The sequence below is a fragment of the Drosophila gunungcola genome, unplaced genomic scaffold, assembly GCF_025200985.1.
Source record: "Drosophila gunungcola strain Sukarami unplaced genomic scaffold, Dgunungcola_SK_2 000001F, whole genome shotgun sequence".
Lineage (NCBI taxonomy): Eukaryota > Metazoa > Arthropoda > Insecta > Diptera > Drosophilidae > Drosophila > Drosophila gunungcola.
Window position 1 is genome coordinate 153894 of NW_026453197.1, and position 27358 is coordinate 181251.

At 37.5% G+C, this 27358-nt stretch overlaps 1 protein-coding gene across 5 annotated transcripts in view; it reads left to right on the forward strand.

Annotated features, from left to right (window-relative positions):
- Positions 1–234: 234 nt before the first annotated feature.
- Positions 235–27358, forward strand: part of LOC128262745 (protein spire) — a 44696-nt gene continuing 17572 nt past the window's right edge. For 4 of the 5 annotated variants that reach the window (XM_052997223.1, XM_052997222.1, XM_052997224.1 and 1 more), the window contains exons 1-3: positions 235–1561; positions 12727–12785; positions 26686–26803. In XM_052997223.1, coding sequence (XP_052853183.1) covers positions 946–1561; positions 12727–12785; positions 26686–26803 — 793 coding nt within the window. In that variant the 5' untranslated portion in view covers positions 235–945. The remainder of the gene's footprint in view (positions 1562–12726; positions 12786–26685; positions 26804–27358) is intronic. The other variant, XM_052997225.1, reaches the window with a different exon arrangement.

Sequence of the window (27358 nt, forward strand, 5' to 3'; positions counted from 1 at the left end):
TCCACGGGACTTGTGCTTCTTATACTGGCAATATTTTGTCCATTTTTGACCGCTAACATTAATAGTTTGCCACACGAAAACTTGAATTTCTATTATCCAATTTTTGCTATGTACCACTATCGTTTACTATCGAAACTAAAACCTCGATAGTGCTTCGAAGCCCAAATATACCCTGTATCGATACTATCGTAAGTGGCCGACCCAGCTCTAAGCTTAAACAGAATTTTCAAAACAAAAAAAACTTTGACGGAATCGGACGTGAATGCACGTCGCTGAGATTTTCACCGATTTTTCTCGTTTTCCTCCGAATTTCGCGTGTGTTTTAGCAACAACAGCAACTGCGAAATACTGGCACAAAACAAATCGAAAAAAAATTTAAAAGGGAATATAGTTGGAGAAACACTTTTCCTGGCACTTTGCTATAAAAATATTAGCGCAAAACAAAACGAAAGAAGTGCGATTAACATAGAAAAACAAAGATTTAAAATTACAAAAAAGAGCAAATAAAATAAAATAAAGCAAAGTGCGCGACTACAGTGCTGTGAAATTACCAACAAAAGCTAACGGCAATTGCGAATGCCAAATCAAAAAGTGCACACAAAAACGTGACGCCAGTTTTTCAATATTCTCGAGCCGAAAATCATGTGTTTTTTGTTGTACCTATTATACATGTACCCTTGTGTTTTGTGTTAAATGTAGCTGACGAAAAAAACAAAATAATAAATTGTGTTCGGCGAAAATCTCTCGCCTTGTGTTTATTATAAAATTCCCTTTAACCCGTTTTACCGCACACACATTTAAATAAAACTCACGTAAATTGCAAAAAAAAAAGGAAGAAAAGCGCAAACAAAACTAAAAACAAATCGCGAAATTTGCCTAAAGAGGCGAAAAAATCAATTACATGTTGACCAGTGCCGGATTTGTAGTGGGATCGATAGCCACATAATGACAGAGCACCAGGCGGAGGAGCAGGCGGCCGCGCCCCCGATGAAGGTCAAGGCCTCGCCCAACACACCCACCCCAAACGCAAAGTTCAAGGACATTAAGGAGGAGGGATTCTTGTCCACCTCGCCGGATAGTGCCAATGGCGATGCCCAGCTGCAGCAGAAAATGTCAGCGGATCAGCTGGCCATTATTTCCTCGAATGGCCTCCATCCGGAAAAGCAGGTGGTCGGCGCCCGCCCACTGATCCTCCAGGCCTTCCATCAGTGCTCCTCTCCGGAACAGTGCGTCACACTGCACAACATCCTGGACTCGTTTAAGGCCCCCCTCTCGGAAGATCAGGCTTGGGCGTTGATCCATCAATTCGCTGGACTCTATCACCAGGTGGCCGTTCAGGCCCATACTTGTGCGGCGGACTACGAGGCCTCTTTACCCACCGGATTCGAATTGCACTTCCATCGCGACGGCAGCGTTCACTTCTCCGGCCAGGAGCAATTGCCCCAGAAGGAGGAGCGCTTAGTTCAGGAGCGGATCCCCCAAGTGCAGGACAAGATCGAGGATCAGCCGGATCACAGCGCCAGCAGCAGCAGCGATAGCAATGCCATCGTCATCAATAGAGGTACGTAGAAGATAACTACAAAACATTGAGCTCCATGAAAAATGAATGCACTTGTTCGGTCACAGTTAGTGGAAAACTATGAAATATGATCTGAGCATTTTGAAAGCTAATATTCTAGTCTTAAAAAATTGCAATATTGTAAATAAAACTGTCAGTGCAATCACCAAATATTTAAAAAAAATACAATCATTTTAGACAAGAAAGATTTCAAATGTGGTGTAGTTTTCAATTTTAGTAAATCCAACTATATTTTGGTTCCATTTATGTAAAAACATTCATTTAACTTTTAGAACATTTCGTGAAAATATAAAACTGTTTTAAAAACCAAAGTTCATATTTAAAACTCAAAAATAATAAAGACATATAAAAAATATTAATATCATGATTAAGCTTGCTTTAAGGGAACACAATTTTATGTTTCATAAAATGTGGTTTTTGTTTAGGGAAGAACAACATAATGAATTCTAGTAATTTGTACATTTAAACAAAGTAATACCTTTTTTTATAATTGTATTGTTATAATATTGCTCTTATCAGAACGATCGCCGCACATAACTAATAATCTTTATGATCTCTGAAAAAGCGGAAAAGTTTTATTGAACATTGAAATGAAAATAAAAACCATTCAACAAGTTATTTCGAATTGATTGCATGATGAACCAAACAACCCCAAATGACAGATTTGCTTCGGTATTACACATACTTTTTCAAATGAATAGTTTCAGTTGTTAGGTAAAACTATTTTCTTATTTTTCTTCAGTGGCTTCCTAAAAATATATAAATTTTTTCTCTTTTTATGTGTACGGCCTGTCAGAGGTCAGTTGGGTGTTGACTTTAGATGCGGAGCTGTAACCGTGATGAAAATTGGGGCTGTGATTAGCTGGGCCGGAAAACCGGTTGAAATGATTCCCCTCCGGCCAGGGCTTTGTCATTTCGGCAAACGCTTTCATTTTCAGTTAATAAGCCACAGTTAACTTATTTTTTTCGGCCTTTTATTTTTCGATCATTTGCCGTGATGTGCGTTTCCGTGTGCCATCCATCTGACTATTGGCATCGCCGTGGCCATCGGAATCCCAGCGCTTTCCAAACAAACAACCCACACTATCCAATGATGACCTCTGCATTTAAGTTATGCAGCCAGCTTTGATTGAGTTTTTTCTCCACTTCACTTCTGCCTTCTGTCTGATTGCGTGCTGGCTTGGGAAAGTGTAAACGGCGACTCCCATGAAGAAGGTCCCATCTCAGTACCCAGTCCCCAGCGTTTTTCACTTTCTTTTAAATCTCTGAATGCATGGGAAAAAAAGTCGGATCATTTTCTGCCAGAAGTTAGAAAAATTTTGAAAGTCGATAAAGATTCATATATAGTATATGTTTTTCTGTCGAATGTTTATATTAAATTTTTTTTTTTTAATGTTAGATTTTTCATGAGCAAAACACACAGTGAAACAGAGCTCGTTTTTTGTGCAAAAAGATGGTAAAAACATAACGATAAATAAACCCAAACATTTTAGTAGAAACTAGAAAAAATATATAATTTTTTTAACTACAAATTTTGTTTTCTGTTTTATGATAACAACTTGCTCTTTCGTTTCTTACCCCTTTTTTATAATTGATGAGGGGTATTTTTTGTCTCCAGATCTACGAAACTAGAGAACGTGTCTGAGTCTGCCTCGCAGCTAATTGTTTAATCATTCGTCTGGGGACCTGTCAAAATACTGGCCGGTAATCTATCGGCTTTTAGATAAGCCACGTTAATTGGAGAATGCTTTTGTGAGTGGGTAGTGAGATGGGGATCTTCTTTCTCCTAGGTGGCCCTTAATGTGACTCACACAGCTTTTGGCCTGTGGCATTTACTGCATTCTACTGCATTTTTATATGCCTTCCAAGTAATGATCTTTGTATGGGCCTCTCTATTTGGCCAGGCCAACTCTCTGTTTATAGTCGGCTTTTGTATCAGCAAGGCCAATTAGTTAGCTCTTATAAGCAATTAACCAGGTACATGGCTAATCTTAAGGGCACGTAGATACAGGAAGTTTGTTGGAAATATTAATTACATTGTGTATCTCTGAGGTGAAAGAACTAGAAAAAATAGTTTCTAAAGGTAGAAGAATGTGATATTGAAAATTTGTTCGTGTATCAGTTTTTTTTAAGGCCTTAAGGGAATGTGTTCCTAATTTCAAAAATCTACTCTTGAATGCTAAAACTCTTTCTTAAATACTTTGACATAAGTTCTTGGTTTCAAAACCTTTTAGCATTGTTATTAAAAGATACACGATGACCAAATCTTCAGCTCAATTCACACATAACCTTTGTTTATATTTATCATCGGGATTTTCTTCGGGGCAAACAGAGATCACCTTGTAACACCTTAATTGCTGCTAATTTAGCAGCTAAAATCCAAGCCATTAGGTGGAGATATCGAAAGGTTTAGCCCCGAGAACCTCGAGAACCGCCAGCAGCGGCAATTAGACTGCTCAAACAAGTTATTACAGATGGTAGATGATGGTAGATGCCAGCAGACCCTAGCACCTTCTAATGGTTTTCGTTTGTTGGCTGCTTCTGTTTTATCCGAAAAGAATCGGTCATACAGTGGAACATTTTTGCAGGTTACATTTTCGTTTGAGAGGGGGCTTTGAACTTGCCGCATCGATTTCGATTTCGGTCTTGATTTCAGTTGGTCTCGGGCTCGGAAAATCGCGCTCCATCGTCTCCTGACAACCGCATCGCCAGGCGCAGCGAATCATTGATTGTGTTGAATTCCGCTCCAGACCCTCCTAGCCCTCGGAACCCATCAAAAACCATTGGGACCATGGAATTGGAGACGTGGGAGATGGAGCTTTTGATGGGAAAACGTCGACGGCGCCGCCGGGTCGCCGCGCCCTCTGGCGCCTCGATTAGGCGCGCAGCAATTTCCACCAGCGTTTTCCACATTTTCACGGGCTCCCCCAATAAAATTGGCGCTTGAAACTGTCAACACACAAACTCGCCATTACGTTTTTCATCAGGCTCTCAGAAAATTCGGCAAACGGATGCACAGCCGGTGTTTGTGGTTATTGAATATTTTTCCACTGGAAAATTCCGCCCACATATTGTCGAATGGAACCTTTTCCTCAAGGTCGTGGGTCATGCGCACTTGGCGAAAATCGGAAAACTCAGAATATGGAAAATGGAAAGGGACCAATTGTTGTGGTAGGTTCTCTCATTCCCAAGCAGCTGTTGATTGTGTTTTACCAACTTTTTTGTTGAGTTTTCTTTGAGATTCATCGCATTTAATCTGGTTCTTCCGTTTTCAAACACATTTCACCCGAATTAATCAAAGAGATCTGAAAGAAAGCTAGAAAAAATCCCTTAATGGGGCTCGAATCATCCGCTTGGGTGATGATATTTCATTTTCATGTCTATGACTTTCTTGTTTTCTCTGACAAAACAAACAACCGGCCGCTCAACTGGTTTAATGTTTAAATAATTACACTAAAACTTACCCCAACAACAGGCAACGCAAAATGCCCCGAAACTAGAAACCCAAACAAAATTATAACGAAACTAAAGCTCAGCAACAAATTGGTTCGCTTTTTGCTGTTCGCTGTTTGAGGGAAAAAAAAACGCTTGATGGTAGTATCTTTAATTGATCGGTGGGGAAATTGTGGCTAATTTTTGGTAAGCCCATGCTTATCTCTTTGTCTAGTAAAAGCTTCGGGTGGAGTCTAAATGAAGAGTTACCAAATGATAATTGTAATAAGCCGCCTATTAACTAAGCCAGTTCAATTGGCGCATTAAGCTATTAAACTTAAGTGTATTTTCAGATGTAGGACTTTTGAAAAAACCTATAATTTATAATAAGGTCAACGATTTCTTGCTAATTTAATTTTTGTATTTAACATTTAATATTTCTTGTTTTCTTTTAAATTATTTTAATGTTCTTATAAATTTTTTAAATATATGTTTTTGTACCCTTGCTTAGGGTATTATAATTTCAGTGAGAAGTTTGCAACGCAGTGAAGGAGACGTTTCCGACCCTATAAAGTATATATATTCTTGATCAGCGTGACCAGAGAGCCGATCTAGTCATCTGTCAGTCTGTCCGTCTGTCCGTCTTCGTAAACTAGTCCCTCAGTTATAAATCTATCTCCTTGAAACCAAAAGTTGTCTTTCTATTGCAGGTAGTACATAAGTCGAAACGAGCCGGATTGGACGACTATATCATATAGCTCCCATAGGAACAATCGCAAAAATAAATGAAAAAAATTATAACCTTGCTGTTTTCAATTTTTTTTTAGTTTTTCTTAACTTATATTGACTTGTAAGCCATTCGAAATTTCTTAAGTCTTGGACCATATGTTATGTTTATTTCAAATTAGGTAGCTGCCTGAAATGCATTTATTATAAACTTGCTGCAATAGTTTATGCTTTTTTTTGTAGGGGACCAACCACATGCTTTTGGTTTTCCGTGTTGGCTTATATATATATATTTTTTTTGACACATCATACCCAAATTTAATTGCCAGCTATTGTTGACGCTCCAGTTTTTGGGACACAATTAATATAATAATTTTTTCATAATGACAACAAATGACATAAGCACGACGACGAACCTGAACCAAATTTCCGAGACCCATATGCGGTGGGTTATTTATTTTTTTTTTGGTTTTGGTTTTTGGGCCTCTCCTAAACTTGTCCACCTGTGCAGTTTGCATTCGAGTTACGAAATCCGCTGACCATTGGCTGCATTTTGAAATGGAAATACTTTGTGTCGCCGTCGGACAACAGAGTCTCAACGCAAGTTCCCCCGAGACTTGTTGTTTGAAAGTGAGTCGCAGGCCCAATAAATCACAAGATAATCCAAATTGTGGCTCGCTTTTCCCTCCGTTGTTTGGATCACACTTGTGGGGTACATTGATCTGACGTATTGGGGCCTTACCTTTTCGAGTGACCCTGAACCGTTTGTTTACGCGTCAAATTATAAATACATTTTGATGCTATTAAACGCAATCGAAAACGGCAGAAATCGTTAAGTAAATGCGCCTTCGATAGAGCCACTTTTTGTACTCCTATCTTATCGTTTTGCCAGCATATAAACCCATATATATGTCATGCCGGGCGGTAATGCATGTGCTAAAGTATATATTCCAAATGTGTGTCGAGTGGCAGCCACATAAACAACTTGGACTCGGAGGGTAGACAAGCAAACTTGCTAAAAGGTTTGTTAACCCGTGTTTCCGACGAATGTGAGGAGTAGAAATCTACTCCATGGGAACTTGACTCTCGGATATGCGATAAAGCCAACATAACTTGAAAGAAAGTGTTGCCGTTTGATAAGCTCTACCTTTTGATATATTTGATATGGTTCTATTTGTGGAAGTTTATTTAAGCAAAACAGTCTTGTTACGGGGGGTCGGTTTCTAAACCGTATACATTAAAAAGTGTTAAAGAACTGTTTAGGTAGACTTAAGTGTTTATTTGATTGCGTGATTTAATTTCTATTTATAGGAAAATGAGAAGTAACAAAAAAGGGTACTTGACCCTAGGTGTTACCAATTTTTGTCCCATATATATGCGACTGCTTATTACAGATTTAGGTAAATCCCAAACTAAATCTTATTTTAACTTTTTGGTCGTTATATATAAGTTTACATTAATTCTCAATTTTAAATGTAACTGTTACTGTAAAATGTATTCTGCGAAAGATCACAGACTTGTTAAAGGTCGTCTTCGGCTTTGATCATTTGTTTGTTTTGTTTTATAAACCTTTTTGTTATTGCTAAATAAATCTAGTAAGGCATTGTAAATCATTTTTTGTTTATCGTCAATTCAAACAAACCACCAGGGCGAGCAGCTAAGATTTTAAAATCTAATTCTGTTTTCGGAAACCCACATACATTACTTATTTTTTTTGCACCTTCTGTTGCAATCGCTTAACCGTTTAATTTATGTATTCGTGAGTACATTCATCTTCAGCCGCCGATCCAATTTCGCTTGACACATTTACTGGGGGGCGTGGGCGTCTCTGGTTGGGGTAATTCACCTTGATGGCGATTTTCCACGGGGCCGCGATGACTGCGCAGGCGCAACTAAACTGTAATCGAGACTCTCGCTTTCTACGCGGCTTGATACCGCGCCTTGATGACTGTGAAATTAGATGGCAGTCTGCAGATTGGAGACTGAAGATTGAAGGCTGAAAAGCTGAAAAGCTGAAAGACTGCAGACTGCAGAGCGGTTTTATCGCTGTTATCATAACCGAGTAACCGAGCGACTGATTGACTGACTTCGACTACGACTCTGAATCGCTGCCAGAGTCAAACCTCTTTCACTTTGCATTTTGCCGGCACTGAAATTACAATATAAATTTATATACACGGCATATACGTATAGAAGAAACAATCTTTAATCAGCATTTACGCTTTCATCTTTCACATTTCTCAAAGAGTGGAAAACAACACCAACAACAGTGCCATAAACAACAATTGTTGTTGGTCCACAGCAAACAGTAACCTGTTGATGAGTTTGTCGAGATACAAAGATACTCAGATACAGAAACTCGGGGATAGCCGGCTATCTTGACGGGGTTTTTGGCCTGACTTTGGCTGCAAACTATTTTAATTTGGTGGCAAATTTGCATAGTCTGCATATCTTACGAATTTGTTCGCCTATTTGTCGTTTTTAATTTGGAATCACGAGCCATAAACATATAAAAGTTTTGCTATTTCTCTGGCGTGGACAACAGATGAAAGCAAGAGTGACATTAAAAGCGGTTCAGCACAAAGTTTGGAACCTTTGTGTCCACCCTATTGTTGAAAATTATTTTCCAGATCTTATGCAATGCTTGAACACATGATAGTGTAAAAGAATGGGGATCATGGATATTGTGGTTTTGGGGCTGATTTCGGAATGCCATTCACTTGATTGGAAATATGTTGGAAGGAATTGTTACTAAATTGTGGTCACAATCGAATTGTGTACGGTTTTTATTTTTGTGGGGAATATAAGTTGGTATTGTGGGTTTTCTTTTGATGTAAAATAGCTGCCATCAATTAAGTCCCAAAAAATATAGCCTGGGAACTTGGAAATATAGCTTTTGAGCTAATGATGTATGAAGTAACTTTATGGCATAAATTGTGGGAAAAATATTTACAGCTTCTGGAGATTAATGTTTCTTTTAACACAACAATTTTCCAGACTTGTGAGCTGTTTTACAAAAAATAGGATTTCTTATTCTTGTCAGTGCACCAATTCAAGGTCACGTTGACTAACATATCTTAAGTTAAATAAAAACCCCTTAAATTCGATTCTTTTTCTGTTATTACAAAATTTAGTTCCGCTCAACTATTAAGTAAGCGCTCCAAAAACCAACGCCTATAATTAAGTTAATTGCCATCTATCCATCATTTCCTGATTCATTATTCATCCGCGCTTATTAATTAAAGACTCGGCATGCACTTAAGTGTAACCAAAACAAAATCGAAATTAAGCAGAGGAAGGTAGGAAACTCATCAACAGCTCTTCGCCCGCATTTATTGATTGATAAATATTTTAAATATACTTAAAAATTTTGTAAGCCTCCATCGCCACGTGAAACGCATGCCAAAAAGACTCCGCGGTTGTAAATTATGGGTTAGAAACCAAGTTGAAAAGGCAGATTGAAAAATTTGGTCTTTAAAATGCCGACGATTTTTACATTTTAACGCCTCAACGGATTTCGCTTCATCTAATTAATTTTGCAAAAAAATCTGCATAGATATAGTATTTTTGCCTAGATTATTCATCATTTTCTATAAAATACATGTAAACAAAAAGCAGGCGAGTCAGTCTGCGGTTGCCGTTGACTTGCACATGACTTTCCTGACATTAGAAAGTAAATTGCCATAAGGCCACTTGGTCAACCATCAGAGCCATGCACTCCACCACCACCATCAGCACCACAAAAACCCACAGCAACATTTATAAAACTTTATTATATAGTTTTGTATTGAACCTGATGAAATGCAAGTGGAGGAGTACTGGGATGATGAGATTGCCTGCCGAGGCTGTGGAAGGCAAACAATTGAAAGTCAGGCCGGCAAAGTGCTTTGGCTTTATTATTATTAATTGGATTCGACGGGAGGAAAGTCCATTGTCTGACCCTGAGACTGGTTTCCCTGTACTTCGACTTTTTTTTCGCAATTTTTCAATCGGAAATGCAATTTTCTCTATTAAAATTCGAATGTCCACGCTTTCGAGCGGTTCCCTAACAATCTAATCTAATCGAAAATGAGTTCGCTAATTCCTTTTTTTTTTTAGCGACCAAAGTGCACAGCACCATGTGTATAGGAAAGTAGAATCCCATTCTCTTTGGAAACGAATGTCGAATAACCAATTAACCGACTCAAAATTGACGCATTGGTCGATCGGTGAATCATTTTGAGATAAGGCATTGTGATTTTCTTCCTTTGCGGTTATTGATTTTACACATACCCAAACGCACAGGAAAATAATCGAAATTGGACACATATAATATTAACCAGAATCAAGATGAGGAAACACATTTTTGTTATTTATTTCAACAAAAGTGGGAGCATTCACTTAGAGTTACCGAAGCTATTACCTATGTATATACATCCCATTTATTACTACCTTCTGCTAAATGGTTGGTGCATTATTTTTAATACTTATAATTTGGCTGTATTTACTTAAATGCAAAAATATAAAAAAAAACAATTATTGTTGTAAAAATGTTAAATTTAATTTAAGTAAATTTTTTGTTAGTTGTTTTTAAATGCTTATAAATATTTTGACGATTTATACATCAAAATGGATTTTATATACATATCTATTGATCAGTTGTTGAGATCGCTAATCTGAGCATATGGCAAATACATTTCAGCAGCTTTAAACCCTAATTATTCACAGATGTTTAGGGCGCTCTGCTGATCCTCAGTGAACTTTTAAATTGTAACGTTCGCAAACTAATTCAATAACGCTCAATCAAATACACATGTTCCCAGAGAAAAATCGTTACGGTTGTCTCATAAATCAAGCATTTATAAAATCCAAACTTGAGCAAAATTCTACAGCATTCGCAATGCGCACAGGCATTCTTTTCATTTGAAGCTCTTTGCTAAATGTCAATTAATTATTAACTGGAACCGCCTGCCTGCCTCGAAGCATACAATTTATTATTTAATTCATAAGTCGTGTCTCGTCCGCGTTGGAATTTCGGGCTGAATTTGCCTAAAACCCCACTCCTTTCTGCCTTCCCCCAGAAAGATACCTCCACTTGCATCATTTCCTGCGAAAGTGATGGACAAGCCAGCCAGAGACAAAAACATCATAATGATATCATGCTGGGCTTTTGAGCTCATCTCTTATTTTCGTGTGCAGCCATTTTTTGTAGTATTTTTTGGCTTTATTTCCGAAAACTGTGTTCTGGTTGTCTGACCCGCTAACTCCACTAACCTATGGTTAGGTCAAGAGTTTAATGCGGAACCAACACAATGGAGGAACCAAAAGAGTTAAGATCAAATGCCCATAATTCATGGGTTGTATGAATCACTCCGGGGTTGTATAGCTTCTTTCTCTCCGGTAGAAGTAATTCAATTACTACCTGAAGGTGAAGTGCGGAAAAGGTGTTTTTTTTTGTATGCGAGGAAGAACCAATTAGAGAATCATTAAGTAATTTTTTCAGAGTATATAAAATCTAACAAAACCATCTCTTAACAAGCTAAAAGCCAGAATCAACAGCGCCACAAAAGTTTTTGTGCTCCGGCGTCAACAGCTCCAATATAAAGAAACTAATTTTTCCCATTTCACTGGAACCAAATGACTTATCTAAAACTTTTAGTTTGCACAAACTTTTATGAAACCGCTACCTCTCGATTGCTATATCATTTATTAAGATCGGACTATTTTTTCCTGATTTCGAATATTGCGGCTATATAAAGTAGTCTCCTTGCGCACGCTTTCCGGTGCTCATCGTCACTATGTGGACGGCCGTCCACAGTGATTTAGTTTGCCGTATTGATTAATCAACAAATTATACATTTTTGTTTTAAGAGCACTACCTGAAATATTAAAAGCTCTAAAATAAGTGTAGAAGTAAACAACTACAACTGCCCTTATATAGCAAATCTGAATATTTTAGCATTAGACAGCGACAAGAAAGAAGAAATCACCAATTCAAAATATTTAAAATATTTATGAAAAAAGAAAACTGAATATTTTAGCATTAGACAGAGACAAGAAAGAAGAAATCACCAACTCAAAATATTTAAAACATTTATGAAAAAAGAATTATAAAATATTTGGTTGTTAAAAAAAAGTGAAAAAGGTATAAATATTAAAAGCTTACTGTGCAAGTGTTATCTGAACGCAAAAATCAAGTTGATTGCACTAATGTTCGACTCCCCTGGTGAAGTATTTATTGTGGGTATGGGTATTTAAAGTTTGGGTGTACCAACCGGTTGGTCAGTCACGCTTAATAAACTGCAAAGTGGAATTTCTGGGCCATGATATGGGGGGATTGGCACCCCCTTTTTGTCCCCTTTCTACCCCTATTTTCCATGGCTTTATTGTCGCAGCTTGTAATCAAAAGCCGGCCGGTCAGCAAATCAAACCGAAAACTGACTCGACTAGCGGCGCTGCTGAGTCAACTATTTTGTATTTTGTTGAAAATTGCATTTAATTGTTAAACAAAATGCCAGGCGCGTTTTGTGGCTTATATAGATATGAGTTATAATACAATTGCTCGAGTTGTCAATTGACAATTTTCCAGCCCGCACCTCCCAGTCACCAGTAAGTCACCTGTCCCAGTCCCGCTCCCAGTGTACCGCTCCCCGATCTGTCTGTCTGGACAACAAGTTTATGATTGCTGAACCCGTTTGCAAGTTTTGTTATTTGTTATTTCTGTTACAATTTCTGCCGTATTTTTTCTACTCTTTTTCCTCTTTTTTATGCTTTGGGTTTGGCCACCAAGTGCGGAAGTAACAGAGCCAAGAAAATAGAGATTCGAAATGTTTGCATATTTTAAAATGTAATTGGAAAGGTGAACAATTTCTGCTGTTGTTTGGCTTTCTGTTTAATTGCAATTGACTCGTTTATGATTTCCCGCTAACTGTAACCGAATTTATTGATTGCACTCGACGAAGTCTTTTATTAATTTACAATGTTTAATCTTCGTTTTGTTTGCTCAACAGCCTTCGACAACAACCATCATCATCATCATCACACGCCGCTAGTCGTTTCGCATAGAAAGGTGAGTTCTGCATGGATTAGACTTGATTTGATTTCTAGCATTTCACAGCTTTTTTTATTTGTGTACCCGAAGATTTAATGGATCGTAAAGCCTTTGGATATCGTTCACGTGTCCGTCGATGGGTTACTATTAAGGGCCCTTAGATTACAGATTAGAATTATTGGCCGTAAAGTTCACTCAAATGAGTTTATTTTGTTGGCATAATGCTGTCTTGTTACGGTTCCGGCTCAGACTTAAATTAAGCTATAATGATTTATGATAAAAGAAATGAGTTCTTGTCCAGCAAAGGCGATTTCAAAGAAGCGGAAAACTTGAAACAAGAACCGATAAATATCGTGTCATTAAACGCTTTGAGTGTCACTTAACTGCATTGCACTAATTAAAGCTCAGCTCACTGGTTTATAATAAGGTTTAGTAGTATTCTCAGGGAATGATTCAGTCTTAAAAAAAAATAAATAAATAAAAGTTCTAAATAAAATTGAAATTGCAAGATAAAATCAGTAGATGAGCTATAAATAGCAAAGGCTCTATAGAAAGCTTTACATTATAAGCACTTAGAAAAAACATACTTTTTAAAGCTTGTCATTATTTTGACAAGAAAGAAAGAAAGTAAATTACTATTGGAACTGAATGAATAAATTCGCAGATGAGCTATTAATAATAATAGCTGTATAGAAAGTACATGGGAAAAAATTACCCCAAAAGTTAATTATCATTGAGGCTATAAAAAATCGTCGTGTTTTATTCTGATGAGTTCTATTAGTTATACGTACTCCCCAGTCAGCGGATTTTCCTCGCTCTAGACTACTCCTCTCCTCTTTTCAATCAGCCCAAAAGAAAACCCCCACATGAACACCTATCTCGAAAGGCCCGAAGCTGACATCAAAATGAACAGGCCATAAAACAAAATGAGCTACAACAAGTAAGACAAGCTCCCTAGCATAATGTGTGAAAGTGTTGGCGGCCCAACAGCCACATCAACGATTTTATGGCAATTTTAGCAGATGTTCAACACACAGCCGCACATGCGAAAGTGTTTTTCTCTTAACGAAAAAAAAGCCCACGAAGAATGCACTTTAAGGTTTCAGTTCCCATAGGCCAGAAAAAGTAAAGAAACAACCGAAAAGCTACAGAAATCTTAAAAAGCGAGGCAAAATAGCCAAGGAAACGCGCAGGCGCATCGGTGGAGAATTCACATGATGATCGTTAGTAACCCTGTTTGGGGGCAGGCTTGAATCGCTGGCTAGGTAATTAAAACCAACTGCAGCAGCTAAAGCAGCAACAGGGCCAACTGCATTAGGCCCAAGAAGATCGTAACATGGAAGCGCCAAGTTTCTCCACGCCTGGAAATTTTTAATGTATCTTTTAGTTTGCCTCGTTGTTGTTATTTTCCCCTGCCATATAGATGCCGTTTTCAAGTAAGTGTTGCGGCCGTAGTGGGGTGTGTGTGAGAAATATGCATGTTTCACCGCTCAATGGAGGTCGCTCCTGAGATACCATAGCCATACTCATTCTCTACTATTCCCAACTCGCACAAGTCAATTCCATTGTCTTTGGAAATCATGAGAAGTTACTGAATGCATTCTTACCGCCTCGCTGGGGTTACCTTAAAATTCTAATAATTTACGGTCATATACAAGACCTTATTAAAGTCGGAGAGCACACATTCTTTCATAAATATGAAAAAAAAATATAAAAAAAATATGAAAAAAGTTGAGGAGAATTCTTCTTCTAGGTAAGGTTGCCGTTTGTGAAAAAATTGGGCTTCATTTGGAAAACAACTTGTTTTTATTAAAGACATTAAAATTATTACACTAGATATAAATATTTCAAATTTCATAATTCGTAATTTAAACATAAAAAACTTTGAAGAGGGTTGTGTATGTTTTTACAAAGAACAGTGTTGATAGGAAAAACAAAACAAAACATGAATTAAAAAAAAAAATTTATTGTAGTTTGCTTCTGACCAAGTACAAAATAGTTACGATTTTCTGTGGTGACTTTAATGTTTTCAATTGCTGTTACAATTTCAAAGATTAAATTAATTTTCTTATTTATTTCTATTGTATTTTTTATCTTTTATGCAAAATAATATTAAGTAAGACGCAATAAATACAGTCAATTTTTACCAATTAACTTCTGCCACCCCATCGTAAATCCCCCAAATTGCGATCCACTAAATCAAGGGGCACGTTAGCGGCTGAAACGAGCTGAAATTGGACTTTATTATACAACAATTGCAAAAATTACCCAAAGGGGGTGGTTTAGGTTGTCGCTGGTAAGGTCAGTCCTCCACATCGAAAAAGTGGGCGTTAAAAGTGCGACTGCAATGCGCAAAAATGTTCATTTGTTTGTTTAAAGCCCCCGACTACAATTTAAATTGAGTGGAAAAAACAAAAAACAATTGCCGGAGCCCAAAGACTTGAGATTTAAGAGTGACAGCGCGTGCAGTGACATTTTCCGCTTCAAACTGCACTTTAAGCATGTTTGACCTTTGTTTTGGGACCCGCGACTTGGGCCGCAGTCATTCCCATAGTAATAGCCATGGAGATATTTGCCCAAGTTGAGGTTATGCAATTGCCCAAAGGACCGACAAGCGATGCGGAACTTATGGCGCTTTGCTGCCTATCATATGACAAAGCAGACATCATCATTGGATATTATGCAAAGTACAAAAATTGATGATCACATATTCGCTAAGCGCGCTAAAGATAGAAAAGAGATATGTTTATGGCTACAAATTGCAGCTGGCAGGCAGCCCACTAACCGCAGAAGACTTCATCGCTTTTCCGGACTCGTGATCTGCAACTAACTGCTTGACTAGTAAAAAGACTAGCTGACTGACTAACTGACTGAATGACAGGCCGTCTGCCTTTCGGGGATGCGGACTAGGAAGTCGGTGGCAAATTTCTGCGGTCTAGCCCAGCCCACTAAGGTCGCCTAGAAATTTGTAATCCATATCCCAGATTGTGAGTCAATTTGTGATGCGCCTCGCCACACTCCACTGCGTGTGGGGGAAAATTGAGCAAAATGACTAAATCGAACCTTCAAAAGTACTACCTATCCCCATCCCATCCATCCATAAGATTAAATTTAAGGGCTTGGCCAGCTCTATTTGTTGCGCTTGCATTGCCATAAATAGCGGATCGTAGAGTTTGACGAGAACTTAAATTTTACAATGCATAGGGGGCATTTCTGTAATTGCTTTATGGGTTTCCGATATAATTTGGGTGCGCCATTTACCCGAGGGAATCCAAGTCGGTATCGGTGGCTTTGACGGCTTTTGAGACAGCCAAATAGGATTACTTCTCTTGACAGGCGGGTTTTCATATTTGATTTTGGCTCTCTAATTTCCTTTAATTGGGTTATAGGGGCCAGTTGCAAAATACTCAAAATAGGGCAGGGAATAATTAAGATGGATTTTGAGGAGTTAAGATCCCGGAAGACGAATTCGTAAGGTTGAATTTCATACTTTCTCAAGAAGCTCTAGTAATCATCATTGTAATTACTTTAAAGCACAAAACTGATGTCATAAAAAATATATTATTTGTTCCACAAATATTTTACTAGAAGACTTTGAGCAATAAAAGTATTGTTTTTAAATGTTACATGCAGCTATTAAATTTAATTGACTTAATTGAATATTCTTTGAAATTGTAGCTTTAGCTTTACGTGATACAATTAAACGTAGTTCTACTCAAACAACAAAACCCTGTAATTTAGTATACCACCCAAGGCTGTTATCTAGTGACTAATTAAACATCGCATAATTTAATTTCATTTATTTGCACAAGGCTGTGCAATTTTAATCTTCGTGTCTTTCAACCTCCATAGCTTATCTTCCCTGCTAAAGTCTAAATTCATTACACCAAACAAACAATTATTTCGTTATGAAACCACCTTTTGGTTGTCAGGGCTAAATGTCTCGTGCAAAGGGTTTTCATATCTCCAAAAAAATAGATAGAGCCGTGGCCTAAATTTTCATAGATATCGGATGACACACTGTGGGCCAGTGTAATGTAAATTGTAGCAGACTTCAAATTTATTTTCATTTGACCGGAAAATTGGGTAACGTCTGGCCATCGATAGGGATAAATATTTCACCAGTGAAGTCACAACCCGTTGATTGTTGAGTACTCCGAGCAAATATGAACTCCCAGAAGCGTGCACAATTATTTTCAGTAAATATTTTGCATGAAATGAGGCCCACAAATTCCCTTCTTTTCCGCCCCAAACTCTGAACCTATATCGCTGAAAAAAATAACAAAAACCAAACGAAATAAGTCATCGCTTTTTCAGAGCGTGAAGAGCTGGCCTACCTGTTCCATTTAACTGGCCCGCCCGTACTTTTATGGGTTCAGTTTGTCCCGGTGTAGTCGTACCTTATGCTGTAGTAGCAACAACAGCAGCAGCTACACCAGCAACACCAGCAACAAGCAACAGTTGTTGCCACTTCCACTTGCAACTTTAGGTTGTTGCTGCTGGTGCTGCTGCCGTTGGCTAGCTCCAAAAACAATGAGTCGCCTCTGGACTTGGTTGAGTGCCTCGCCGTTTGTTTTATGCTTCGTCTGGTTCTCTGGTTTTGGCTCTGGTTCTCTGACTCTGTCTATAGCTACGACTCTGGATCTTCTATAGCTACGCATTAATAATAGGCGAATAATGGTACAGTGAAGCAAGTCACTTTAAAAATTGTGTTCAAAACTTTTGCAAAATATTTTAGAATTCAAAAAATTTTAAATTTATTTGTTTTATAAGTTTCGGATCGAAAACTTTAAAAAGCAGCTTTAGTTACAAATAAAAGTACAAGATTTTCACAAGATCGAATACTTCTTTCCGATGTTTACCCTTCGTTTATAAATTAAATCACTATTGTAATAGGAGAAACTGTAACGCTAAGTACGTATATTTATCTTAATTTTTTATTTAATCTATGAGCGTATGTATGTAGTAAAATTGTGTAGTGTGAGATAAATGCTTTACTGTTTTTTTTTAATCTTTTGATATAATTAAAAAAAATATATCATATCAAATGTCAGAAACTGCATCCATCAATTATACTTTTATTTTTGTATCTCCACTGTGCCACTCGACGCCTGTTGGCTTTTCGCTTTGGTGACGGCGCAGGCACATCGCTCCTTCGGCCCATTGTTCTAGGGAATCAATCAATGGATGGCAGGCACAGCACCAGAACTGCCAAGAGAATGGCTATAGGTATGGGGATCGGATGGGGATTGGGGATGATGACCACGTTGATGACGATGACAACGCGCGCACGAAGTCAACATAACAGTGTCGATCAACTAAACGTTTTCGGGCCTGCGGATGAAGATGATGGCTGAACTGAAAAGGGAATGGAACTGGGAACGGGAATGGGATATGGGGGAAAGGTTTAAGAGGCAGCCAAGAGGCAAACCTCATGGCTCGGCGGAGCTGGAGCTACGGGATTGTCTTTGGCGCTGATTCTCTGGAGCAATTGTATTTACGAACGCCTGTTATTGCATGCACCGCCGTGCTTATACCTATACCTTTAGCATAATCACACTACGCGAAAAAAGCCATTCTTGAAATATACTACTTGCTGTTTAAATACCCCAGACTGTGTTCAGAATATTTTTAATAAATTTATTTTAAATTTAATATAAAAAAAAATTTGAATGACCTTAAAACATTTTTTTTTTTCGATTATATATTTGATGGCTTTTACGTTTAGATATAAAAAACCTACATTTGTTTTTTGTAAATATGCAAAGTTAATAGAAGTTCCTAAAAGATTTCTCAGAAGCAGATTTCTTTATATATTTTTTAAGTGCACTCCTTCAAACTTTAAACATTTGGGCGCCTAAACAAACATTCAATATTTGAATTGAATGCATGTCAATATTTGAAGCCTGCCGCCGTTGACCGCCCATCACCATCACCCCCTCCCACTCCCCCTTCCCCTTCTCCGATGACCGTTAGGCAAACAATGAAAAATTTAAGAACCCAAAATCCACGAGGAGTGATTCAAGTGCGGCCCCACACTCGAAATTAGAATAAATGCAGACAACTTGGACTAGCACTTGGGCTTCCTCTAAGGGAATGAAGCCATAATTCGGGGCTCTTTCGCTGGACAAACCAAACCCAACCCAGTGAATCCCATTTCTGGGCCTGCCAGTTTGTGGCAATGGACGTGATAAAGGACTCATTAAAACATCACTTCAATGGGCCGGCCCAGCAGCCTCCAAAGACGCAGTTGAGCTCCAGTCCCAGGCCACAGATACACACAAATGCCAGACACTCACTTGCTCAATTGCTCTGCCACTTTAAGGCCCCCAAACAAGACTCCAAAAGCGAACCAGTCTTTTTGTAATACCCTTTTTCCATTTTTTGGGGTAGAATGGATGGGCTAGAAAACTCAAGGGAAATTAGAAAGGGGTTCAGGTTTTTTAGGGTGCTTAATTTGGTCAAATACCCATTACAAGATATTTCAACAGCTAAATTACTAATCACAAATTGTTAAGATATAGGATCTTAGGTTACTGTGATGATCAGCGATGAACTCTGAAATGTAATTCTTAATGAATTTAATAGTGATCATAATAACCGCACTGCTTATAAATTACAAAAAATTTAGAACAAACCATGATATATTTTAAAATCGGTACTTAATAAAACTAATTGTTTTATACAGATTTAATTAAATAATCTTGAAAAAATGTCCTGATTTGTCAAAGCAATTAGTTAGGATCTGTCCATAAACCAATTTCTAATACATTTTCTTCGCCCTATTAATGAGTATCCGGAATTCGACAACTCCTTATTTTGAGCAAAATGGAAAGAAGACGCCAAACAAGTTGCTGGCTCACTTGGGAGAGTAACAGTTACTTTTCCTACATATATACACGGATATATATGTTCATCGTGTATAAATATATATATCTAATTTTTTTTTTGGGACCTGCCTGCATAGAGAAGGAGTCGGAGTTGCTGCTGCTGGCGTCCAGTTTGGAGCCCGTCATGGGAAAACGCTGGCAACTGGTTGCCAGTCACGAGTTGGTCCCGGCACCAGCCATTCTATTCTATTTGCCAGGCCCGACTTCTCTTAGTCAGGCTCGATTCATAAGCACACTTGCAATTTTGTGGCATTAGTGGTGTAGAGGTTGCTCTTACCGCTGCACAGGAAAAAATATGTTATCCTAGTTTTCGGAGGGTTAGAGAAATCTTCAGGTATATAGCAATAATATTTCAGGATGCTTGTTGTATTTAAAAAAAAAAACACTTTTAAAATCATAGATTAAATAAATTAGAAAAAACAAACACAAGATTAATACGTTACCAAAGATAATTCCTAAAATGAACTAGTTCTTAAATCGCATCTTCGATACAAATTATTTGTTTATCATACTTTTATTGCTTATTTTGGGAGGCAATGCAACTTCGTTTCCTTTTAGGTAGTTCTTGTTAGACAATTTTAAATAATTCTAAAATGTACAGATTTTTTTAGTTTGTTTTAAATATGTAATTAGACACTTATATTTCAATAAAAAACAATTCGTATGCCTCACTTGTACTGCCTTATATGGCACATGGTTTTGATGTCCCAACTGTTGTTTTTTATGCCACAGATAAGAACAATATTATAACGATGTATATATATTTTTTTCGACGTGTTTGCGGTCGTTTGATTTCGAGGGACCAGTTCAGTTCAGTTCAGTTGAGTTCTGCAGTCATGTGCGAGTATTTCAATTTCTGTTTTGGTCCGCCGGTGGTAATATGTACGGTACTTGAGCCAATTACCCAATTAAACGCCAGCGTTTTTTGCTATCTCACCGTCGAGATCGCCATCGCCATCACCATCACCATCGTATAATCACCACCCCTTTTAGATCCGCAGATGCCCAAATATTGATATATAGCATTTTGTAGGCTAAGGCCCCGTGGCCATTTCTTTGATTTGAGTCATGTTCTAGAGGCGTGTACAATTAGCGTTTTGTTTCGGGTTCCGTTATAATGCTGTTAGGGATTATGCTCCACCTCGCTCTTCAATATCCGAAAACTTGTTTATCGATTATTATCGATGCGTTGTTTGTCGGTCTGTTGTTGTGATTTTGTGACGCCTGGGTCTTAGGCTCTGAGTTCGATATTGATGGCCAATCTGCTGGTTCTTGCTGCTCATTGATTGCTGTAGGGCTTTGATCGCAATCTCCGATCTCTCCTTCTAAGCCTGTCTTTCAAAACGAGTGCTTGTGAGTGTAGTTGAAAAGCCTTTTCTAGGTGGCCTGGTCCAATCTTGGGACTCGAGAACTTACCGGAACTGCATTAAGCGTTTTGATTGAAGCATTTGCTATTAATGGATGGGTTGGGTAAATTGGGATTTGGCAAAAAAGGTTCCCAGGGATCCATGAGAGCACGAATGCGAGTTAAGCTCATTGATTGTCCACTGAGGAAAATGATCTATGATTAGTAAGCATTTTTCATTAAAATATGAATAGTTTTTTCAAGAATCTATTATCAAATTTTATCAAATTTTAAATTGTAAATCATAAAGCTAAAATAAAACAAAAAACTGGTGCCTCACTTACCTTTATTTTGACTATTTTACAGTGCTTTCTAAAAGGCTTGTGCAATTTTAATCACACCTCAAAAGTAAATTAAAAACAACAATTTTCCCTATTATTTGCAGGCAAAAAAATAAATATAAAAAACAAATGAAAATAGATTCTACATACACATTTATTCGCCTTCAATGATTCATGAATATATGAGTTGCTTCAAGGGTTTTCCTGGTATCGCTCTCAGTGCCCCACATTCTCAACTTAATTATTGTCCTATCAGTTCTCAACAGATCTTCATATTGGCCTCGTTCATCCATTTATTCAGACCAAAAGCCAGTCGTATATATTTATGGTATCAGCAACGAAAGAAACTAATGGGAAATTATTATTATTCACAAATTTAGCCGTTGCGAATCGTGTGAATTGCCGTTTTCTACTTGAACATAAACAATAATTGTAGCACCAGCATAGTAATATCTTGTACATAGTTATACATATATATATATTTATATATATAGAAAATTAACCCAGTTCGCACGTCTATGCCGAAACAAACAAAAGTTTCCTAGGCAAACGAGTCGGTGGCAACAAAAGACAAGAAAACGACGAAAGCAAACTCACCTGAGGCACAAGGCAACATGCACCTCAAAAAACAAAAAAGAAGGTGGAAAAAGGGGAAAGGTGGAAGGGCGGGGAATCAGCTGCCTGATAATCATGTCGACGGCTAATGGCAGGCGGTCTTAGCAAAATGTGCAAATATTATTTCAAGACAGTTACAAATACCCAACCGCACTTAAGACTATGCTCATATTCGCATTCACGTTCAGATTCTCATTCCCATTCACTTTCCACTATTTTTTAAGTGCGGAGACGACACCTTGTCTGATAAGCAGAGAACGCAATTATTAGATGACATGCAGCATGTGTGGCACACAGAAAAAAAAATAAAATTCTGCAGTATTGGTTTTAAAAGGTCGGGATGTGGATGTGTTATCAAAAATATATGTGGCTAGCTTAAAATATAAACTATTATTTGTTTATTTTTTTTATTAGCATGAAAAATTAACAAATTAAACCTGAAGCCAACACTAACTTTAAATGCTTAAAATGTTTACTCTAATGTTCTTAAAACGAAAAAAGTTCAAATTTATTTTACCGTGAGGGAAGTTTTTGAAATTACAAAGTAACTGGAATAACTCCTGGAACTTTTTACTGAACATTAATACGTTTAATCGAAGGCGGCAGTATTAAAACATTCTTATTAAATATTAAGACATTTTTACAATACAAAAAAAAAAGAAAAACAGCAGTTGAACTTAAAATTTTTAACTGACTTCAAGCGTGGAGACTATTTCCTATTTTTCCTGCTGTGTACCGTTCAGATTCATAATTCTCTCTTGGTTGTTCTACGCTCGTCTTGAATTTGGGTCAAAACATACATACTCATTGGCCTCCCCTGCCATCTCCTTATCACAAGTGAGATCCCCTTATGCCTCTGTCATCCAACTTGGACGCCTGGCAAAAGAAACTGGAAAATCTAAAATTGTATAACCTGCTCCCAGCCGGCCAATGTGGTTTCCTTCAACCCACTGGCCTGTGTATCTCGGTATCTGCGGCCATAAATTTCAGCCACTTTGATCTCGCCACATCGAATGTAAAGTGCTTAATGGGCCCGAAACAGTTGACCAGGCCGAGCAAACAATCAAAAATAGGAGAACGAGAAGCAAAAACCAAACCTTTTGTGTGGCATAAAAATTGCATTGTAATTTACAAAAATATTTCCAGTTCTCATTGTCTCTCTGCTGTCTTTTTATACATTTATTTTTCTTTTTTGTGTGAGCTGTGTTCCCCAGAGATTTTAATCGTTGTCGCCAGCGTCGCCTTGTCAACGTTGTTTAGCCCCCGATCCCTCCCTAGAAAAAAGAGTTCCGACCGTTTTATGCTGCTTTACATTGGCGTCGCATTTTTTGCCGATGTTGCTGCAGTGCTGCGATGTTGCTGCTGTGCTGTTGCTGTTGCTGCTGCCAACATTGATCACGACTGACCAGATAGGCGGGAGAAGTGGACAAGTCGCGAGAGCTACTTGTGTGCCGGCTGCCGATTGTCGTTTGCCTATATATATATATATCTCCTTCTATATATATACGTATTTATACACAGCATTCTTTCTATGGAAACAATTGCATAAAATGTGAATCCTGATAGCGACAGAAAAAAAGAGACTAGGAAATGCTCAAGTCAAGTGGGCAAACCACAGAAAACAGTAGGAGATCGCCGAAGACGACTGGCCACGAAGAAAAAGGAGTGGAGGGCAGATGGCCAGACAAGGAGTTTTTGATTCCCCCAGATGGTTAGCAGACAATGGGTACTCATAATGGAGGATGGCAAGAGGCCTGCACATAAATATAACAAACAGAAATTTGCGACTTGCAAGATAGCACATTATTCCGCTGAGAAAAGTGGTAATAAACTACCTCAACTGTTAGGAAACTGAAACCCCTTTTTTCTTAACAAAAAATATAAATAAAATTCAAGTTGAATTTTGTTTATGTTGGGAAACGTACATTTAATTTGTTTATACATTTAATTTCTTAAAAGGTCAGTTTGAGTAAATACCAAGACGTATTCTAAATTCTTAAATTAAAAAGTTCTTAAAGAAAATTATCTTTTAAAGGTACTGATTATTACACCGCCTTTTGTTATTCTATTTTTGTGCGTCCAAAAGAATTTTGAGCGCAAAGAATTTAAAAGTTTTTGTTGTGATTAAGGAAAACCAAAAACCAATTATTTGTAAATTTAATAATTGCTTCGCATAATATAATTGCTTGAGATTTTTACGTCCTATAGTTATTTGTTGATCAAAACATCAACCAACAATAACAAGACATATTAAAAATCACATTATTTATTATTCCTTAAATAATATAAGCGATATCATGTCCAGTCATTTTCATTACTCTTGTTTTACATAAAAATAATTTCCATGAGTGTTTAGCTTTACATAAGTTACCTTTAGATAATTTTACACAGAAATAAACTCGAGTACTTTGCGCTTGAGTGGACACTCGCCAATTGCAGCTGTGCCCCAAAGTGCAATCAAATATTCACACCTCAGCAGACAATCCTCCCCCTCCTTCGATTAATGTCGCCTGACTCAGAAGTTCTTGTTTAAAAAATAGTTTCCAAACTGACCCCAAAAAAGGCAAGGTAAAAAAATTAGTAGCCGATGAGAACCAACAGCTAGTATAGTGACTTTTCGAGCATGGAGTTGGGGCGAAAGGTTAAACTGAAAGATTGACAATGATGGGAGCGGGGGCGGGGGTGTGGTTTCGTGGGGACCCTTTGTTGGCCAAAAAGCGAATTGGAACTTTGGCAACTGCCTTATAATTGCCGCATTGCATGTCCGTGGTTTCAACTTTGATATTAGCCCGAGTTCAGGCCATGGGGAGTAGTTTCTTTTTCTTTTGGCGGTGAGAATATGCGGATTGGGAACAGGCGCACCCTCAACAAAGACAATCTCATTTATTCATACTGGATGTTTGCAAAGTGGGGACAACAACAAAAAAAATAGTTCGCCTTTGGCATATTACACTTTGCTTCATTTCAGTTTGCCATCCACAATGCACATTCCGAATCGAAAGATACTCGAAGCTCTCTTTTGGGTTTCCAGTTCTGTTCTCTCTGCTAATTGCATGAGAAAATTCACAAGACGGGACTTCAAGATGAAGATGGTTCCTGGTTAGAAGTTGCCTGATATCCACCTATATAGGCTGTAATTATGCTTTTAATTGCAAGTATGGTGATTAGTAGATGGGCTCTTTTTGAGGCTAGCATCTATTAATTTTTATAGACGTTAAAGAAAGTAAACTACTTCAAAAGAATAAAACTAATTTTGTTACGTGGGATTTTAAAGTCAGTTTTTTTCTGTTTAAAAACGAACCTGCTCCATTTTTTAAAACGTTGATGAGCGTGAATAATAATTATAATAATATTCAACTGATTGTTGAAATTCATCATTAAAAACTCAAAAAACCATTATTTGTTTTTAAGAAATAAAGTTTATTTCGTTAGATTTTTATTGATTCATAAAAACGTACTTTAATTGCCAATAAAAGTATATGCCTTAAAATATAAATTAACCCAATGATGTTTAATGATTTAGTTTATTATTAAATCAATATTTGGTGTATTTGGTATTTGTAAGTTTAAATGATTGATTTTTGGGTTTATTTACCATGTTTTATAATTGCCTGCATTAATTTGCTGTTCCGTGCCAGAGTATTATAAAATGGCATTAAATTTCCAATAAAATTTGGGTTTTAAATTACATTTTCACACAAAGTCTTTCAATTTTTTTCGCTAACTGAAGTTTTCCACTTCCTTCACCTTCACATAGTGTATTACCATCACCACCTCTTCCATAATTTTCCCATTAATTATATCTCTCAACCTTCAACGCCTGCAACTGCAACAGCAATCTGCCGTAGCAGCAACAGTGCAACAACCATTGCAGCTGCAATTCTTCGGCAGATGATGTAAGGGTCCTACTCCATGGAGGGGCAAAAAACGCTGGAAGCATTTAACTGACATTTGTTGTCAACCTCTTCAGTGGTGCACAGAGCCTCTGGTGGAAATGCCACTCGGCACTGCATTCAGTGCATCCACTGCTCAGCTGTCACAATGTTTTATCATTTAATTTCGACGATAAAAACAAATCTATGTGAACGTGTAGGGAAAATGTACCATGATGTGCATAAAGTGTGTGGGCGGCGACCCACACTCAGATTTGGATTGGAATCAAGATTGAGACGGAGATGAGCGGGTTCAGTGGCTGGGCTAAATATAACGCAACCGAATTATTATTTAACGACTTTGGCTTGGTTACTTTCGCTTTGGTGTTTTAACACCTTGTAGCTTTTTCGGATAGTGTTTTCGCCAACGCCAAAGTGAAAGTGAAACAACAGTTGACACTGCACTTGGTTGTTTGAAGTTGTTGCTGCTTGTTGTTGCACCTGAACTCTACAACTTCCCAAACACCAATAACATATATAGTATATATATATATATATATATATATATATATTTCTGCTTTTCTACGAAGCTCCGTCATGTTCAAACTCCAATTAGAGTTTCAGTTTAATGAACTGCTGCCTGAACAAGGTATATGAAATCCTCTCGTCTTGTCGATTTTTCAGGGCTTAAGGGGGTTGACTACATTACACGCTGCACATTTTTTTATGGCTCGTCGGCCTTAACCTTTGGCCCCCACATTCAATCGCATTTTGCTGTCGGCATTCCATGCCATTTTTCATCGCCTGGTAATTATTATATTTATTATTTTCCCGTGGGCTTTTTTATTATTGCAGATTATCAGCGAATTGGCGGAAATCGTCTACACCGCTTTGGACTACAACCTGCCGGAGGACGAAGAGTGCCAAATGTCACAGGAGCTGGAAAACCTATTTAACTTTATGACGATAGATGGTGAGAATAAAAATTATTATTATAATATCAGTAGCGCAAAAATGGCTTATAGTTTTGCCCTCATCTTATTTCTTATTTCTCTAAAATGTTCTACCCAAACTTATTTTGTGATTATAAAATGAAAAATATGCATAGACTGCATTTCTCACGATGACCTTGATTTAAGACAATTATCCATTTAATGATTTTGATTTTAGTAATTATCCGTTTTATTTTTGAACTTAAGCTAAATTTTCAATACAAATTAATTTCTACAATTGGATGTAAATATCTCAACAAAATGTATAAATTGTAAGTGATATAATAAATTATGAGGCTTAGTTTTGTTTTACTCTATGAGTTGTTATAATATTTTCTACAAATGCTGAAATGCTTATTTTCTTTGAGATTCAGATTAGTAAACTCTCGCTCAGAATAGCAATTGAGTCATTTGAAACCGGTCATCTCTTAATAAAGTCCCCCAATCGGGGCTTATTTGACTTCATTCTATCGGGGCCTTCCTTTCCTTTAAAAAAAAGGCCCCCGTTTATCGGTCAAACACAAGCGTCAACAAGA